This window comes from Lagopus leucura, unplaced genomic scaffold (assembly GCF_019238085.1).
Source record: "Lagopus leucura isolate 7727_CA_CO unplaced genomic scaffold, USGS_WTPT01 Super-Scaffold_100021, whole genome shotgun sequence".
Lineage (NCBI taxonomy): Eukaryota > Metazoa > Chordata > Aves > Galliformes > Phasianidae > Lagopus > Lagopus leucura.
Genome location: NW_024962274.1, coordinates 10810470 through 10828760, shown reverse-complemented (window position 1 = coordinate 10828760; position 18291 = coordinate 10810470). Strand labels below are relative to the sequence as shown.

At 50.3% G+C, this 18291-nt stretch overlaps 1 protein-coding gene across 2 annotated transcripts in view; it reads right to left on the bottom strand.

Moving 5' to 3' along the window:
- LOC122183832 (high density lipoprotein binding protein) overlaps positions 1 to 18251 on the bottom strand; it is a 33384-nt gene extending 15133 nt beyond the window's left edge. Inside the window, exons 1-7 of one of the 2 annotated variants that reach the window (XM_042878157.1) lie at positions 18123 to 18251; positions 5015 to 5082; positions 4403 to 4515; positions 3352 to 3506; positions 2583 to 2798; positions 775 to 981; positions 140 to 355 (exon numbers count right to left, since the gene is read on the bottom strand). In XM_042878157.1, the coding sequence (XP_042734091.1) occupies positions 140 to 355; positions 775 to 981; positions 2583 to 2798; positions 3352 to 3506; positions 4403 to 4478 (870 nt within the window). In that variant the 5' untranslated portion in view covers positions 4479 to 4515; positions 5015 to 5082; positions 18123 to 18251. Of the gene's footprint in view, positions 1 to 139; positions 356 to 774; positions 982 to 2582; positions 2799 to 3351; positions 3507 to 4402; positions 4516 to 5014; positions 5083 to 8134; positions 8232 to 18122 lie in introns of those variants that run through there. The other variant, XM_042878158.1, reaches the window with a different exon arrangement.
- Between the last annotated feature and the right edge of the window lie 40 nt (positions 18252 to 18291).

Sequence of the window (18291 nt, the reverse complement as noted above, 5' to 3'; positions counted from 1 at the left end):
TTGAGTAAGGAAATGGTAAGATCAAGGGCTATGCGCTGCAAGGACTGCAGTCAGAGCTGACACAAGACGTAAACAGAGAGAAGCAGGAGAGGGACTCTGAACACGTTGGGAGAAGATGGGGATCTTATAGGAACCATACCTTCTCCTCATAGATCTTCTTAACACGAGCAACAGCCTGGGCCAGCTGCTCCTTTTCTCCGGTGAAGACTATCTCCGTCTTGTTGACGCTGGGTGGAGGAATGTTGATGCGTGTCCCCGTGTCCTGCATGAGCTCACTCACCAGCTTGTTGTAAGGGCCAGCAATGAAGGGGTGATACACCTTCTCCACATCCAGCCGCTCCACAGCACGCTTATCCTGGAAGAACAAAACTGTGAGAACTGCCCTCTGTTATACAACCTCTGCCAGACATGGGTACACGTTCCCAGTGGTGCCCTACTTGACACTCTGGCCCATGTAAATCTCCATTCTCTTCTGGCTACAAATCCTACTGTTGCTACTCATGTTTTATGATATTCACCATTCTAACATCTTGCCTTGGCTAAGCTGGCATCTGATTATGGCCCACTTCAAACATATAACAAATTTATCTGAATTAAGAAATGGACAAAATGGAGATCAGGAAGTTGAAGAAGCTGGTGTAGATGCTCATACAGTCTGCACAGTCCATGTCTCCGTTCTCACTAACATACCGGCGACCAAGCATGGCCACAGTAGCTACTAACATGCAGCATTCAGTGGAGAGGTAAAATGGCAAGATGACAGCACTGCAGTACCTGCTCAGCAGAGATGAGCAGGATCTCATGCCGGGCTTTCTCAATCCCTTCTTTAGTGCCGGTGATCTTGATCTGGTTGCTGGGGTCATCTGGGCGGGGGATCTGGATTTTGGTTGCAGTTTTGAGCTCCAGGTCCTGCAGCTTCTCGCCATTCTTTCCAATGACAAAGCGGTGGTGCTCCTTGGGGATGGCAACTGTCGCTGAAGCCTGAAACACGGGAACCAAACAAGTGTAAAAACCTTTGCCTGCAATGGCAGACCCACAGAAGCAGGCCTGGGGAAAGCAAGAAAGCAAGTTAGATGCTGCTGAGCAGTACCACTAAAGAGGAAACACAGTGCCTTCCCAGCATATCCTGCCTAAGTACTGATACTGTGCCACGGCAGTTAATCTACAGTGCCGATACACGAGGAGACTAAGTCCCATCTTTTCCTCAAAACCCTTCTGTTTGTCCAGAAGCAGTACTCAGAATTTGCAAAGGCCTTTGGACACAGATGAGGAGATGCCTCTCTTTCAGCATAACGAACAGATGCAGTACCAGACAGCAACTGAGACGATGGCTCAGGGGTGGAGTTTATCTGAACTCTGACATCTGCTGCTAAGAGAACAAGGCACACAGGCTGACTCCTAGGAAACAGAAATTTAACACCAGAAACCTACCCCAGCAGACAGACAGCTATGAGATACTGCTACTCACTGGTTTTCAGTGCAGTACGTACTGCTGCCAGGACTACCTGTAGGACTGCCTTTTGGAAAAAGGGTCCAAAAAGCTTCCCTCAATCTACTTTTAAAGAGATGTTTTATAACAGTCAGGGATTCCTGACTTCCTCCCTTCTCACTGAAGTTTTACTTGCCTCCTAGGTTGTGACTGCTACAATGCTCATGACTCCTGTGAATATTTAACTACTAACAGTAATGAGACGCACAGCATTCCAACTACAATGGAAAAAATGAAAAAAGATCATTTGATCTTCGACCCTGCGTTCTTATAATGAAGCCAGCCAAGCCTAGGAGCAGTTGGGAATCCAGACACACCTTCGTCTGCGGCCAAAGCAGTAGGAGGTACATCTGGGGAGAGCGCGTCATGTATAGCACAACCTGAACTGATTTTTCAGGTGCACATTACTTAGGGTTTGTCCCTTTCTCTTCCTTCTGGCAGGGTATGACACATGGGCTGAATAGCACTGAAGCAAACATAATATTAACTACTGTATTAACTGCCTTTGACACTGCACATGAATACAAGATCTGGCTGCAATACAGCCTAACAAGTACTACCATCCTGACTACGAACTCAAAAATCTGAAGATGAATCAAAACCTACGGGACTGAAAGAAGCAATTGAAACAACGGAGCTGCGGCTCCTTACTAGTGCAGCTTTAATTACACCACCCAGAACCCTGACCTCAAGCACTAAGCTTTTGGCAGGAGCTCTCATTCTCTCATCCCTTCATGAAGGACGTAAGTGGAACAGTCCCATTCTCACAGGCTAGTAGTTTTGTGTGAAGGGTCTGCATCCCCCCCAGGACCAGCACCTCAGCATAAAGTTGTTTGCAATCCAAGCGTTCACAGATTGTAGACTCCACCCTTCATACAACACCAATGGCCTGTAATTAACTCTGCACCCTATTTTAACCATCACCTCCATTCCAAATCGCCAACGGTGTGCTTTGAAAATATACAGCAAAGCTGAATTAGTCATCTAATAACACCTCCTCAGCTTATAAGCAGACACACACAGGGGTCTCAACACATTTCTAAATCTTGGGGAAGAGCAAGGATGAAGTAAGAAACAGTTAGATGCCCCCTACCTGTGTCTGCAGCCGAGCGACAATCTCCTTTCGAGCCTTCATGACTGCTTCCAGCTTGCCAGAGACCATGATAGAAAGGCCCTGGTCCTTTGCGAGAGACAGCTCCAGGTGAGCTCCTGTCTTCTGCATGATGTCAAGGCAGATCTTGGCCTGCTCGCCTTCTCCAAACTGATTCATGTCCTTGTATTTTCTCTCTTCTAGTGGCACATGAAACACCTGCTCAGCCACAGGACAAATAAGAGAAAAGGCACAGCAAACAGTGAGTATGCTTTTGATTGCCAGTGCCTCCCTCTGTTCTTGCTGTCTTGACTCTGCTGAAAGACTAAGTTCCTAGCGTTGGATAACCCATGGGCACTTCCAGTGTGGACACAGGCTGTGAGTAGTGACAGGGCAAGATTGCTGCAGCAGCCACACTGTCCCATGCTGAGAGTCCTCCCAGAGCATGTCAGGCAGGTAGAAGCACTAAGTTAACAGCCAGAGTACTTAAAAATTACTGCTCACTGCTTGACTTCTGCAATCCCCCCCTTCAGGCCTGCTCTAGCTATTTCTGCAGTAGGGACTGAAAGCATTCTCTGAACAGCTTTCCAACAGTTTTCCTCTCCTCCCAGAATGGTCCTAGGTCTCAGGTGCAATTCTCCTCATGCCCTGAGAGGCAAAGAGGCTGCCAATCTGACACACAAAGGATTTCATGCTCCGAGGAAAGCTTTGTTTCAACTGTTTTCTGGAAGAAAGAAAAAGGGGAGGGGATAGGGTGCCTGCTCCCACCAACCTGAGTGATGACAGAAGCCTTTATCGGTCGGATCTTGCTCCAGGGACCAGATGGCTCCTGGGCAGCTTCCAAACATGGTGCTTTCTCAGGGAGCGGAGGGAAGGCTTCCTTGTAGGTTGGAGGATCATTCTCTTCTTCAGAGTTTAAAGCTGTAACTGAAGTGAAGCAAACAGGATTTATCTCTTTAGAGATGCTCTCCAGGCAGAGATGCCCCTACTGATCAGCAGTGCAAGCACATTTATACACTAAAAGGGAAAGCAAGTGACTTGTGTACTACTATTAATTCTATTACAGTTATGCTTGTGGAAACAGCCAACTCTGCACAACTGAACTCAGTACAGCAGACTGCAGTAGATGCCGTGACCAACTTGCCTTGTCTGATGCAGAAAGGGAATGTGCAAATGAATGGTGGCAGAAAACAGCACACTGCTGCAAACTTTGTAAAGAGGAGCTTGATGAGGGGACAACGGGCTGAGCAGAAGGAATGTAAAAGAACAGAGAAAGGCTGCAGGTCAGAAGGGGCGAGACAAACACACAACCAAGGGGAAGGCAGGGAGAAGTTACAGTTAGGGCAGACTCCAGGGAAAGTCTGTATGAGGACATTATGCTCAACTCAGTTGTGTGCTGCACTGTGCCAAGTGGGCCAGCTGGCAGCTGGAGGACGGGTGCAGAAACACGCCAGTGAGCCAGCCAGTTACACTTACTTTACCCAGCACCTGGCTGAGCAAAGGAAGGAAATGACTGAGTCCAGCACACCGATCCAACCAGGCCCCACTGCAGCCCAGTGCCCCACTCTTGCATGTATCCTGTCTCACAGTCAACAGAGTTGCTAGTCAGAGCTGCATGAAGATCTGAGGCTCACTTCCTCCAGGCTCTGCATGGTGCTGCCATTAGTGGACAGCTAGAGTGTGTGGTGAGCCACCCGTGCAGGAATGGAGAAGGCAACTTTCACACACTCGTGGGGAATCAGATGCCTGAAGTGAGCGCTGTAATAGCAAGGAGCCCTGTCTACATTTACAGACACGGCACAGGCACTCAGCTGTTTTCTCACCTTTCACCTGCTGCTGAGTCAGGCCGCTGCGGTGTTCAGCGAAGCTCTCCTGGGTCAAAACTGCCACGGAGCTCATTGTCGACTTCCCACCCACACACAATCCGGGTATGCCACTGGAGAGTGAGAGAGAGGAGGTGCCACTGTTACCAACACCATTCGAGGGGCACAAAAATTACCCAGGGGAACAAAGCGTGCTAAGCTCTGTCAATCAGCATCGTGAAATTGGCCTCCTAGAGTACCAGTCAGCTGCCCAGCTCTCTTACTAGTCCAGATGGGAACGCACAGAACAGTGGACACCAAAAGCAAAGTTCTTCATTAAGAAGGGAGAGGATGCACAACTTAATGTCATCAGAAAGGGGGAGAATGCAAGGTGCTAAAAGATACTCTAATTAATCTATCATTAAAGGTGTGCAAAAAGTCTGGATAGTGAGTCTAAGACCACAGTGTAATCCTGGAGAGAAAATGAAAGAGGCCCAGGATGCTGCCTCCTCTGGTAGATGGCTTAGTTAAATGTCTGAACTCCTGCTGATTTGGGGATACACTCAGAACGCCACTCTGATAAGCATGCTTAGCAACACCAAGATCTTTGGCACTCCCAAAATAGGAACTTACCAGCTAAATGGTCAGTAGCCAGAGAGTCCGTCCTGTAAGCTGCCCGTTTGTCAGCCTGCCAGCTTTTGCTTTATAGAAAAAGAAAAGAAAAATATTTATGCGGCTGCTCCAAGACAACAGGAAAATATGACACTCGTGTTACTGTAACTTGCAAGAGAGCACTGCTGTACTGTGTTTCAAACTTGCATCCTATCCAAGATGCTCTCCTACTGAGTCACATCTCACCACACTTTACCTGTCATGCTTTACTAGAGCTGCAGACAACGCCGCTGCCTGCTGACCCTCACAGCAGGAAGCCTGGGGAAGCTGCCCTTTCATCACACCAGCTGCAGGAGCAGCCATGCAGTACAGGCAAAAATACAGTCAATTAGCACCAAATGTGCAAGGTAGACATGAAATTTCAGGGTTGCAGCGAGAGCATTGACATCTAGTCAGAGGAGACTAACAACCTGAAAATCTGCCAACAACACTGCCATCGCTCACGAGTTAGGAATGTAGTTTAGTGGAGCTTGGGTGAATCAACACAGACGTCCTCACAAACTAAGGCAAACGCTCAGGACTATCCACATGCAGCTGCTGGCCAGTCCACCTCTTGGCTTTTTACTGCAATAAGATGATACAACAGGCACTGAACTCTGGCTCCAGGTCTGTCATTACGAAGAAAAAAAACCCAACACCACAGTGATTTACATGGACTGTTTTGAAGGCATCCTGAAATAAATAGGTTGTTGGTGGGAGCTTTATATCTCCTGCATCTGCAGCACTGATCGGGAATATTAATAAGAAAATAAAAGCCTGGGAAGTACATGCTGTCAGATGTGCAACAGTTCCTGCACACCCCCCAGCCACATGTGCGTGCTCCTGCAGGGCCTGCAGCCTCCTGAAATCCAGTGCCTCTGAGTGCCTGTGGCACAACAGGTCTCTCTCCTACACAAAGGCTGCATTGCTGTTTCTAAAAGCGAGCTCCAGCACTTCTCAGGAAACCGATCTTCACCATTTCTCCCAGCGTGCCAGAAAAGCCTCCAAAGAGCTGAGCCTCTGACGTGGCATCTTGCATCACACTGATGGGGCGACAGAACAGGGGACAGAGGCAGGAGGAAAGGAGAGCAGCAGTGCACCAGGGTCACAGGGACCTGATCTGTGTTTCAGTGAAAGCCACACAGGGAATTTCCACCTGCTTCACCACCACCTGAGCAATGGAGCTAATGTTACAATTAATTCTCCAGCGACCTGCTGCTGCCAGGTGACAGCTCCCAGCCACGCTGCCTGAAGCACAGCTTCTGCAGCACATGGAGGCTCTGCAAGGCTGGCGTGCAGGAAAGGGAGGCTGGCTGTCTGCTCTGGAAGAAATGTTCGTGCTCTGCTCACTGTCCCTGGGTACGCTGAGGATCACATCACCACGCAAACACAGCTGCCAACACCGCCTTCAGCTCACTGGGTCACTCTGAGGATGCCGCTGCCTCAGGGCAAGGTGCCAACAGGACCGAGGGCAGGAGCCAGCAGGACCCCATACGCCACAAGCAGCTGCGAAGCTCTGGCCACAGCCTTGCTAATGGCATGGATGCAGTTACAGTTCTCATCTCCGGGAAGCATCACCTGGTTCTGCTCCTTAGAGAGGGAGAAGGATGAGAAACTGGTGAAACTACACCAAAATAGTGGCAGCCTACGACGCATAACCTCGAAGCATAACCTCAAGGCACAGCTGCTGGTTTCAGTGTGCCCACGCCAGCTGTGGAGATCTTGCAGGCAACACCTCAGAGCAGAGTTAGATATTCGAAATCTAAGGGCAGCACTTACCCCTGTGAATGTCTGCTTTGTCACCCATACGGCGAGCTAAGAACAAATGTTTTCCATCTCCAGTAACCCCAAACATCTGGTATACTGTAGGCCTCAGGGATTCATCTCCGGCCAAAATTGGAGGTGGCCATCAGAATGGTATTTTAAACATAACGTTAGCAGCGGCACTGCGTCTGAAGCCCACACCTCCTCACCATCCCACTGCAGGCTTTGAAACTAAGCTTAGAGCCACGTCAGGCCGGCACACAGCTGGCTGGGTCACCAGGTTCCGAACCGCCAGCCTCATGGCTGCCTGCAGCACGGCCACAGCAAGCTTCACAAGTTCGGAGCACGCTTAAATAGGAGAATAAATCATCCCGAGAATAGCTCCTAGCCAGAGCCAGCCCTAACCATACGGAAATGTTTGTATAAAGGGAAACAAAAGCAAAGTATTGTGCTGCACTGCCAACACAACCAACGCCAGTGGCCAGAAACAGGCAGCCGGGTGATATTTTACAGAAATATTTGCATTCTGCGTTACGGTGCTTACAACCAGACGCGGCTAAAGCTTCGGGCAACCGACCCGGCTGCCGTCCTTCGCCCGGGTCCACGCACTGCCGGTCCGTCCGAGCCGACGGCAGCTCGGCGTTACGCGCTTCCTGCCCGCCCCAGGTATGCCGGGCCGCCCAGCCTTGGCTCGCTCCCGGCGGCCAGCTGCTGCGTGGCAGGATGGAGCCCTTCCACCGCTTCCTGCGGCAGCGCGCAACGTGACCGGCGCCTGCCAGACGCGGCCAGCCTTCAATCCGAGCTCTGTGCGCGTTTTCTCCCCTCCTAACCCGCTCGCCGCCTCCTCCCCTACCTCGGTTTCCCGTGCTCGCACGGCGCTCACTTTGTGCCCGGCCGCCCCGCGGCCCGCGCTCCGTTCGGGCGCCCGCAGGGAGGACGCGCGGTAGCCGAGCCCCTTCCCGGCCATGCCCCTTCCTCTCCGGCCCGCGGGGCCCCGCGGAGCCTCGAGCCGGGCGCGGCGGGGAGGCGGCGGGCCCAGGCCGGGCGGCGCCGCCAGCGCCACCTCAGCACTGCCGGCACCGGGGGCGGGGCGGCGGCGGGCCGGGCCGCTGTCACCCGGCGCGGTGTCCGCGCAGCTCCGAGCGCCGCTCCGCGGGACCCGAGCGCTCCGCTCCGCTCCTCCCCGGCGCCCACCGCGCGTTCCTCGCCCCGCTCCCCGCGTCGCCGCCCCCCCCTGCCCCTCGCTCATCGCGCCGGCCGCCGGAGCTTCCCCCGGTTGCACGCGAGTCCCCCGGCCCCGCTCCGCTCCCCGCGCCCTCCCGCAGCGCCGCGACTCACTCCGGCCCGCGGCCGCTCGCCCGCCTTGCTGGAGAACCGGGAGCGCTCCTGGGAGAGCGGCGCGAGCCCTCCGGCGGCCCTATATAGGGCGGGCCGCTGCCAATCCCCGCGCCGCACGTCAGCGGGACGTGCCCCTTCCCGGCGGGGCCGCCGAGCGGAGCGGGGCAGCGGCAGCGCGCGGCCAGCACAACGCCGGGCCGAGCCGAGCCGCCCCCGGGCCGACCCGCAGCTCGTCGGGGATTTCTTCCGTCAGCTTCTTGTACGCCGTTCCGAGAGAACAGCCCTACTTTCCTCGCCAGAAACTTCTCTGGAAAGCAACCCGAGCGCGCTCCCCCCTGTGCAGCGACTCGATTTCCTGTTTCAGTGCGGCCCCACGTTGCTAAAACCCCACACATCAGCGCCCGGCGGTGCTCTGGGTGCTCACCCCACACTGCGCGCAACGAAGGACCGCCCCGAAACACCCACGTCCCTCGGCAGCAGCACGGCAGAAGTGGGATAAAGAAGTCCATCGTTAAAAAGCGCAGTAAGAGAGGATTTAGGACACGGGGCGCCGGTATGCCAGAGCACGTTTGGGTTCCCAGCCAAAGAGCAGGAGATGCTGCTCTGAAGCCATCGCTACGGCCTGCCTTGCCATCTCCCAGAAGCGCACTTCAGAAAACCTTCTTTACATTGAAGTTAAGGATCAAATTATGCAGATCCTTCTGCGTTTCTCACACCTCTACATAAAACAACATCCTAAAAACTGCCTGGCATTGGGTGAGACTGTGCTGCACACATCCCAGTGGCTTTCAGTCCAGATTCTCTTTTCTTACTGTAACTTCCAAAGGCACCCGAGCCCACCTCCTCTTCCCCTCACTCATACACCATGACCAGCCCAAACAATTCTGCCCTCAGCTGCACCTGGTGCAATCTCACCACCTTCAGGAGGCTGTGAATATCCAATAGGGAAACTGCAGCCCATGTGAGCCCACCGGTAAGCCTAAGCCCAGCTGCAATCAGCAGTGCTGTGACTGGGGAGGGAGGTGGCAGGAAGGCATGCAGCCAGGTGTTGTGTCTCTGGTAACCTAGGTGCTATAAATACAGGGTCCCAGGGGAGCACAGCACCATTTGCCTTTCTCCTGGTAAGTGTGCTGTTTATAGAGGGCAGCTCTCCTCTTGCACAAGCAGAATTGCTGAGCAGATACTGAAGCAAGGTGATTAACCTCTGCAGGTCTCTCATGCCAAAAAGCTCATTCAAAAGACAAACTTATTTCCTGGGCATTCTGACAACAAAGTTATGCAATCCTCAGCTAGCAAACAACATATACACTGCCCTTCTGAGGCTGTCACAGGGCGCTCTACACAGAGGGAGCAAGCAAAGTGCATAAGAACAGGAGCAACTCACTGGTGGCAACAGAGTTCTAACATGAACAAGAAGCTTCAAGCTCTGTGAATGCAGGAAGAGAAAAGGACACAAGTTCAGAGCAAAGCAGGCACTTGTGAGGGCTCCAGACCCAGTGGTTATCATTGATCAGTCCAGAGACTGAGCCCCACTCCTGGTCCTGCTGCCAGTTCAAACTGCACTGACTGGTGGGATTCTCCCGGCTGTGTGCACACAAGGTCTGATCTGCTCTGTGGAATACTAAGTCGACAGGTTGTTTGGATGCCAGGTGCTATCACAAAGCAAATGCCATTTCTGAGATGAGGAAGAAAGTCAATGGACAGCTGAATAAAATCGATCCAACTGCAAAGCAAAGGTCAGGGGCAGTCCTCCCACTTGCTCTGGGAGAGAAGTCTGGTAATTTCAGAAAGAAATAACACCTGCACCAGTCAAGCGAGCTTCCTACCTGCACTTCAGAGATGATTATAGGCAAAGTGAAGAACTGGAAAGTTTGAAGTAGAGGCAGAGTTCAGGTTTTCTGCCTGGGAGACCCACGACACCGCAGACAAAAAAAAAATGGAGCATCAGCCTGTGCTGCTTTGCAGTAACAAAACTTGCATCAAGAATGGGAAGAGAATCAGATATGACTTTCCTGATGCACAGCACAGCAGGAGAGAGATGGCACAGAAATGCAGGGCAGCCAACCCCGGGCCCTGCCGGTCACACTGGGCGCTCCGGGGTTTGTTCCGTCACCTCCTGGAACCTCCAAAGCTGCACCAAGCTCCTGGGTGAGCCATTCCATGCCTGACTCTGCCAGTAGTGAAAAAGGTTTCTGTTTTCTGACAACCTTTCATCCCAATTTTGGCAGTTTAGGCTGATCTGAATGTGCTTTTTCGTTTAAATAATTACCACACTGTGTTCTCGTCTTACACAGGTGCCTTTGGAGCAATGCTGCAGCACTATCTGTTCTGCCTGCACTAAAAAAAAATATAAAATCTTCCACCAATAATTACCTGGAGCCACCTCCCAAAGCCTGTTTGGACACTTGTGGTTAAATATCACGGTTAGCCAAGACGTGGGGATTGCAGAGATCCTGCAGAACAAAGCAGGCACTATTTCCTTCCTATTCTTCAAAAGGAAACTTTTACTTTACTCTGCTTTGGCCATTGGGCTGGAGCTCTTTTGTTTACCTTTTCAGTGTCTCTGCTCTCTTTCCCTTGGCAATCACAATACAAAGTGAACACGTGGCAACTTCTCCCCCAGCCCCCCAGAGAAATATTGCCAGCAGCTCTCATATCACATAGCATGGAAGGGCAGTGGACTTGCAAGGCCTGAGCTTGTCCTTTTTTTGCATTACCTGTCACAGATCATTCAAAGCCCCTCAGCTTAACGTGCTGCTGTGCTCTCCCACACTCCTTCAGGTACGTTCCACTGCTCTATTGCAGGCCAGAATGCGAGGAGCCAATTAAAGCAGCTTATAAAGACAACAGCCACTTCTTTTCACTTAATTAGGTAAGGAGGCAAAGCAAATGGGACAAAACAGTCAGAAAAACAGCAAACTAAATAAGACGTAATTTTATTTATTTTTATCTCTTGCTCAGCTCCTTTGATTCCTGATACCACGCAGAAAAAGCTAAGCAAGATTCGTGGCCCCTCGAAGGATTCTGAAGATTCCTCAGTTACCAATGTTTACTGGATAACGAAGACTAAAGGGAATGCTGAAGCTCCATTTTTATAAACTTTCTATGTGCTCTGGTATGCTCTGCTCCCCACATCACATAACTCCACAAGACACTCCTACTTTGTAGATGTTTCTTTCCTTCTGTCCTCGGGTTACAATAAATAGTCTGAAAACGCAACCCATAAAAGCTAGCATCACTGTGACAAGCAAAAACCTCAAAGAGCTCATAAAAATCAAACAAACTTGCAGAGAAGCCAGTTATTTGTTTGCAAGAGGAGGAATAATTCAGAATTACCAAAAAAGAAATCTCCGGCTTGGCAGCAATTGCTGTGAAAAGGCAATAAAGTAAATACCTGACTCTAACCACCACTTCCAAAGGCCACCATAGGACCCCAGCTATTTAAGCACCACTTCCCTTTGTCCTATTCATAGCACACGCAACAGGGGCTCAACATATCCACAGGCAAGCACTAATTCCTAATCTCTACGAGGCCAAGCAAAAGGCTCTTGGTGTGTTAGAGAGAATTACATCATGGTGATCTAAACTGACAGTGAAAAAACCAGACAGTCTTCCCTTCCAAATCTGCAGGGCCACTCTAAGCCTGCCATGAAAGAAGAGACAGCGGCAGCTCTGAGTAAAGCCCGCTCCACTAATTGTTGCAAATATTATTTTGCACTTAATACATCTTTTGATAACGCACTCTATTCTTTGGGCTTGGGCTGGAACTGGAAGGATGTGTGTGCTGCTTTAGGTACAATCTTTTTTGCTTTAATACTTGATGCTGTCAGGCCCTCCACCCACACATTGCTATTGCATCTCTTGGATGAGCAAAGCATTGCAAGTCTGCAAATAAAATAGAGGGTTTAAAACGTCCTCAATTTCCAAGAACATCCAAACTTCTCTAACTGCTTGTTTGCTGCCGTTTTTAACCACAACTCTGCCACAAACAGAGCTCTCCATTCAATATTTTCATTTCGTGAAGCTATTTATAAGAGCCAGGTATGGAACATTATAAAAGTTTCCACAGAGCAACTTAATGAGCTCCCATTTTAAGCAGCAGTCACGTATTTACAAACTAGCTGTTCTCCAGAGATCTCAAGGGTCCCCATCACACCAGGCACCGAGTCCCAGCAGGCTGCAGGAAGCACTAAGGTATTCATTTGGAGAACACGAGCAACACAGCAACCATAACACACCCCATGCCTCCTCTCACCCTGCCTGCTCTCCGACTTGTTCTCCTCAGCTCTCCTTGCAACTGCTCCGACACGGCTTTTCGTTTCCCTTATCACCCGAATAGAGATAACAGCAAATTTGCTTTCTGCTGTGCAATGGAAACAGCTGGGGCCCGGCTGGCACTGAGGAAGGGCAGGGGAGGACAACCACCCAGCCCACACAGCCCCCAGCACTGCTGGGGACACAGAGCCCACTGCCAACCTGTAGCTGGGTCATTCCACTACCCCTAGTCTCTCACTGGGGCCTTTCTCTGGCTTTCCCTGTGCGTTCCAGAGGGGCATCTTCCTTGCAGTGCTGTCCCCTGTTCTCTTCCTTTTTCCTGCTCCAGCCTGTGTATCCATCCTACGTACCTGCTCCCATCCCATGGCCTGGCCTAGGCTGTGTTTGTCACCCACCTTTGGCAAACATCCTGTCCTGCCCTATTCAAGGAACCATGAATGCAGGGACAGACAGAATTCCAGTCCCAGCAGCAACAGGGAAGAGAACCAGCAGGTGGTGACATAAAGCAGAGCGGATTGAGGTGTTACACGCTCCTCTGAAAGAGGCCTTTGAGGATCTTTCAGACAAACCACCATAAAGTATTTGAAAAAGCAGCCAACCAAACCCAGCTGATACAGGGCAAGGGAGAGAGGAGTGATGCCCCTGCAACAGACCAATGGCCTAAACGAAGCCTGACAAGGTTTTCATCCAGTCCCTGATGAAAAATATGCCAGAGGATGGCTGTACAGAAGCTAGACATATCTGCTTCACATGTACAAGATAAGGATACCGGTGGCCTTCCTTTAAAACCCAAGTCCTGATAGGTCTTATCACCTGGTCTGTGCATGGGTCAGACGACTCTTCTGTGGGCTCTGGCAGATCACAAGCCAGCAATTAACTGTCTGCTGAACACAAGATGACTTGCCACCTCCAGGCTGAACAGCAATGGCCAGAACACTGACAGGTTCCAAGCCCTCACTCCTTAGAATCCAGCTATTTGCTGGGATGTTGGACCATTAAGTACATAGCTACAGCCCACCAGTATCAACTATCAGCACTTATTTCCAAGAAATTTCAATCATATTTCTTGTGCAGACAAAACTGCACGCTGCACAGATGAATTATAGGCATGGGTGCTTTGTTACCAGAATCACACAGATTTATGACAGATGTACATATGTAAAACCCTCAAGGAGCTCTATTTGGTTACTTACCATCTCTCCACCCTCCCCATTAACATCAATTCCATCCCCAAACGGATCTTTTCCACGGGTGCAAAGTCTTTAGAATAAAGACAGCAAAACCATTTACAGAAAACAGTTCCAGACACCGTGCTGCTGAGTGTAAGGGAATCTGGTACTGCTTCCATTTTGCGTCAACAAATAAACCCGTTTTACTTTACAATTGAATTAAACAGCCTCGAAGGGAGGGTGCACGAGTATCACTGTGCTATTTGATCTGCTCAAAGGCAAAACTTTTCCTGTGAATCATCGTTTCTTGGTATCTTGCAGCCAACGAACCAATCCCTTCCCTCCTTCCAGTGCCATTTTTCCACTGAAGTTAAACTCGTTACAGTTTCCTCCAACCGTTCTCTTTTGCGGTTTCTCTTCTCTCTCTGGTTTCTCCCTCTTTCTCCTGCCAGCTGCTACACAAGCACTCTCTCATGCCACTCACTGGACGTGGCTCCTCACCCCAGCCCCTACCACTTGCAGGGCCACAGCCAGTCCCCAGCAGCCAGTCCCCAGCAACAGGTCTGATGACACATTCTTCTTCCCTCTGCCTCTCTCCATCTAAACACCACTACCATTTCACATGACTTCAAGTAGTAGGAAGAAACCCAGCTGGTTTTCTCATAGACAAAGGCATACTTAAGTGCACAGCCGCTGCCTCCTGCGCATAGCTACTCGCCTAACCCCTTCCAAAACACAAAGGCACAAAGCAGATTTGGTACACAAAGACTAAACCAGACATTTTCAGTCAGCTGAAGTGAAGAAATCAGCACCGAGAGCCATAAATGCATCCAAGTTATTAAGTTTGCCTATATAAATATATCTACATAATATATTATGTGCAAAATACTTGTAAGAATCAGCCAACTCAAATCATGAGTGAGAAGAGAGAAGAGTCACCCACCAGCAGGTTAAAGGATGTGTATAATACGAGTTTCAGAAAGAACATTCCTGCTTCTGGAGACTGCTGGGTCAGTACCAGTCGGCATGGACTGAAGCACCAAAGATCACCTAAACTGAGGGGAAAAATCCTTCAGCTTTAACATACCTAAGTTTCTTACAAGACAAAATAAACCCAGAACATTTATTGCTACTTCTCCATGTTATAATTAAAATCTTAAACACATAAATCTTCCAGCAAGCCGGAGTCTTCTATGCAGACAAAATTTTCTAAATAAAGCAGCTTTTTTCCCTGCTTTGGCCAGAACTTCTCCTTATTTATTGATACATTTCTCTTCAACCTGACTCCCTTTATAATGTGAGATTCTCTTCCACTGAAGTCACACCACGAGAGCTTCGAGGCAACGTTAGCTCACGGAAAGAAGACTGGGGGGTGGCAGTGGGAAAAGTCATTGAAATTATGAAGCATGCAGGATTCTTCCTTTTAAGATGGCAGTGTAACTCGTGAGATTTTAACAGCAGAATTTTAGGATGTAAACAGTCCTTTTAAAGCTAAAAAGACAGCTAAATAAAGCCACAAGCTGAATTCCATCAAGTCTAAGACCAACCCAGGACAAGCCTGTAACCCAAAGTTACTCTTCTCCAAGTAAGAATTTCTAAAACAAAAAGGGCTCTTGAAGCAAAACCTGAACCTGGAACATTACACCATTGCCTTAACTACAGCCTAGCATGAGTCTCAAGGTCAGGAAAGGGGCTGCAAGGTGCCTCCCCAGCTCCTCCACAATCCCACCCAATGGGTGCTGCCTTCCACCTGGACTCTCACTGCCCGCAATATCACAGTAGCACGGGTTCTGCTGGAATAGCTTCTAGACTAAAGCCTCACCACCAAAACAAGAAGCCACCAACTATCACCACCAGGCTGCACAAAACCACCTAACCCTCTCTTCTTTCACGGTGAAGGTAATTAAAAAGAGGACCTAATGCTACAGCTGGGTTTTTCTTTCTTATCTTCTTATCTGTTTTGGTATTTTCATACCATTAACACCTCCTTTGTTCTTGCATATGCCCATTGCAAAAGTTTTACAGGCTCTTGGCTTCTCGGTAACTCGCTCTTGGACAAGTCAGACTTGTTAGGTCCTGGGTGAACATGCCTTTCTCAGCCCACTTTAAAACCCCTGATGCAACTTCTCTGGTGGTGCATGTCTTCACCAACGCTGTAACAGCATTTCTGCAAGGGCAATGCTCCAGAGAGTGGTCTGTTCTTGTGCAGGTCCATAGCGTGCTCAAAGGCTATTCTCCTGATGATGCCTTGCCAGATTACCTTATTTGCCTGCTTATGTTACGAGACTAATAGATAACTTCTCTTTCTGATTGCATCTGTACCAGTTTGACATGCTTTTGGGTTCAAAAGCGTTCATTTTGGGAAAGGCAATACCAGCTGGAATGCTGTCACAGGTACAGCATCACAATTTATCTTGTAAAAGCCTTGAGACAGCTCCCACACAACAACAGCCAATGGTTACAGCTCTCTCCTGTCAGACTACACTGTAAAAGAAACCAGCTGTTTGTCTGCCCTTGTCCCACCAAAAATAAGCTGGTCGTTACCATTATCCTACATAAACGCATCCAAATATCAAATCAAGAGGAAGTCTCTTTCCCCTCACCACCTCCAACAGCCCATTCTACAGAAGACCAATGAAAAAAATGGAGAACAACCTTTGACATATAAGTAGCAGCATCATCACATTTTCACCACTTGAAGGAGAACTGGAGCTGGGGAAGAAGGCAGAGAGAAATCAGTTTAACTTGCAACAAATGAGGAAGACGTGTCCCTCTGTCAGGAGCCAAACACCACAATCATTTATGCAAAACAAACATGCAGAAATCTTCCTTAACCACTTCTTAGAAAACGTTCAGTAAAGCACCTTCTGAGAACAACTAGGATTACAGAATGTTTCTGCAGCAGCAAAGCTCAGGCCAGACAGGGACAAGGCCCCTCCCAGCTCTACCTTAACAGGCCTCCAGATATTGTTACCTCCGTGTCTACCAAGAGCTGTTCCTATACCTGTTTGGCTCTGAGAAAAACCATACCACTCTGAGTTGTTTTGGAAAGAAAAGGCTTTTTTGTACCTTGAGTAAGTGGGTGGCTCTGCCCATAGTATGGGCCACACTGTGAGAATCCATTACAAACAGGAAGATGTTGCCTCTAACAAATCTGAACAAAGGACTGGAGATGCAAGGCTTTGACAACTATAGACTGTTTCCTTTCCTGCTCTTTCTTCTAAGGTAGAGGTCCAAGGGAATGATTTAGCAGGCACGGTAGTAATGGGCTGACAGTTACACTTGGTCTTTTCCAAGCTTAATGATTCTATTCTATGTACATGCTTGTACCAGAGGGAGAAATATTCAGTTCACCTATGAAACCGTGCCTGGACAAGTTTTCACCATGGATTGCAAAAAAAAAAAAAAAAAAAAGCAATTATATTACCTGTGAATTGTGGCTTGGTTTTTAAACTGACACAATCTTTGCAGCACTCAGATAGCAACAGCCTGGGAAATGGAGACTCAAAACACATTTGGCTATGGTTTCACTCACCTTACTAAAAAGAAAACGTCCACTGAAGCAATACAGCACATAACAGCACGCAGATTTTTATCTCTCATTACACAACAACACAGCAAAAGAAACAATTCCCTTCAAATTCATGTGACCAGCTCCAATTTTCACTTCCCAGCCACAGTGGTGCGCGCAGGTGCTAAACGAGAGCTGTAAATTCAGGGAATTGCTCATTCCTCCAGCCCTGAGCAATGAGATGCCACTACCAACACAGCACACTGCCTCCTCCTGCTGCTGGGGAAGGCTGCCTGGGACAAGCCGTTACCACGAGATGAACCATCTTAGCGCTGGCCAAGCTGGGTCCAAGGACCATGAACTCAGTGCACTTAGCCCTCCCTGCTCCATATCAGCCTGCCATAAAGCCTTCCTATGGGAAGGCGGAGCAGCTCAGCCTTATCCCCCAGCACATTATGGGGCTTGGCTCCGTGCGGCACAAACCTGACATCTGCTTCACGCTTTGACCGCACCACGGTGCAAAAGTCCTTTAGGACTGCTAACAGCACACCGAAGCGAGGTGCCGGGCGGCAAGGAGCCCCACGCGGCGCTGGGGAGGCGACCACACCCGCGTGCCTCACATTGAAAACCACCAGGGAGCACCTGGGCCCCGAGAACGGCCGCAGCACGGAAAGAAACGGCCATGACTCATGCTTTTGTCCGCCCCACCGGAGCGCGGCGGGGGTGGCCGCTAACAGGGAGGGGGCGGCCCCTCGGTGCAGCCCCGTCTCGATGGTTCGCGGGGGGCGGCCAACGGCACGTGGCGCACCCCCCGCCAATGGGAGAGGCCCAGACCATAGAGCGGAGCGGGGCGCTGGCTAGACGTTCCGCCCTCGGCGCCCGTCTCTCTGCTGCCGCCATCTTGTCGGAGGCGCAGAGGCCGCCCGGCTGCAGAGCCGGGCCCCACCGTCCCTCCCCGCTCAGTCGCGGCACCCCCCTACCCCCACTTCCCTCCCGCTCGGCCGGTACAGGCGGGAACCGGCGACGGCTTTACCTCTAGTAGGCCCGCAGCGAAGCCTATGCTGGGTACGAGGCCGAAAGGCCGGCCGCCATCTTGGTGAAGAAGAGGGACTCGCGTGACCTACCCGCACAACGCCAGTCCCTCCCCCACGTACCCTTGCCCGCCGGGTTGCTAAGGGAACCGAGCGGGCGCACGCGCGCTG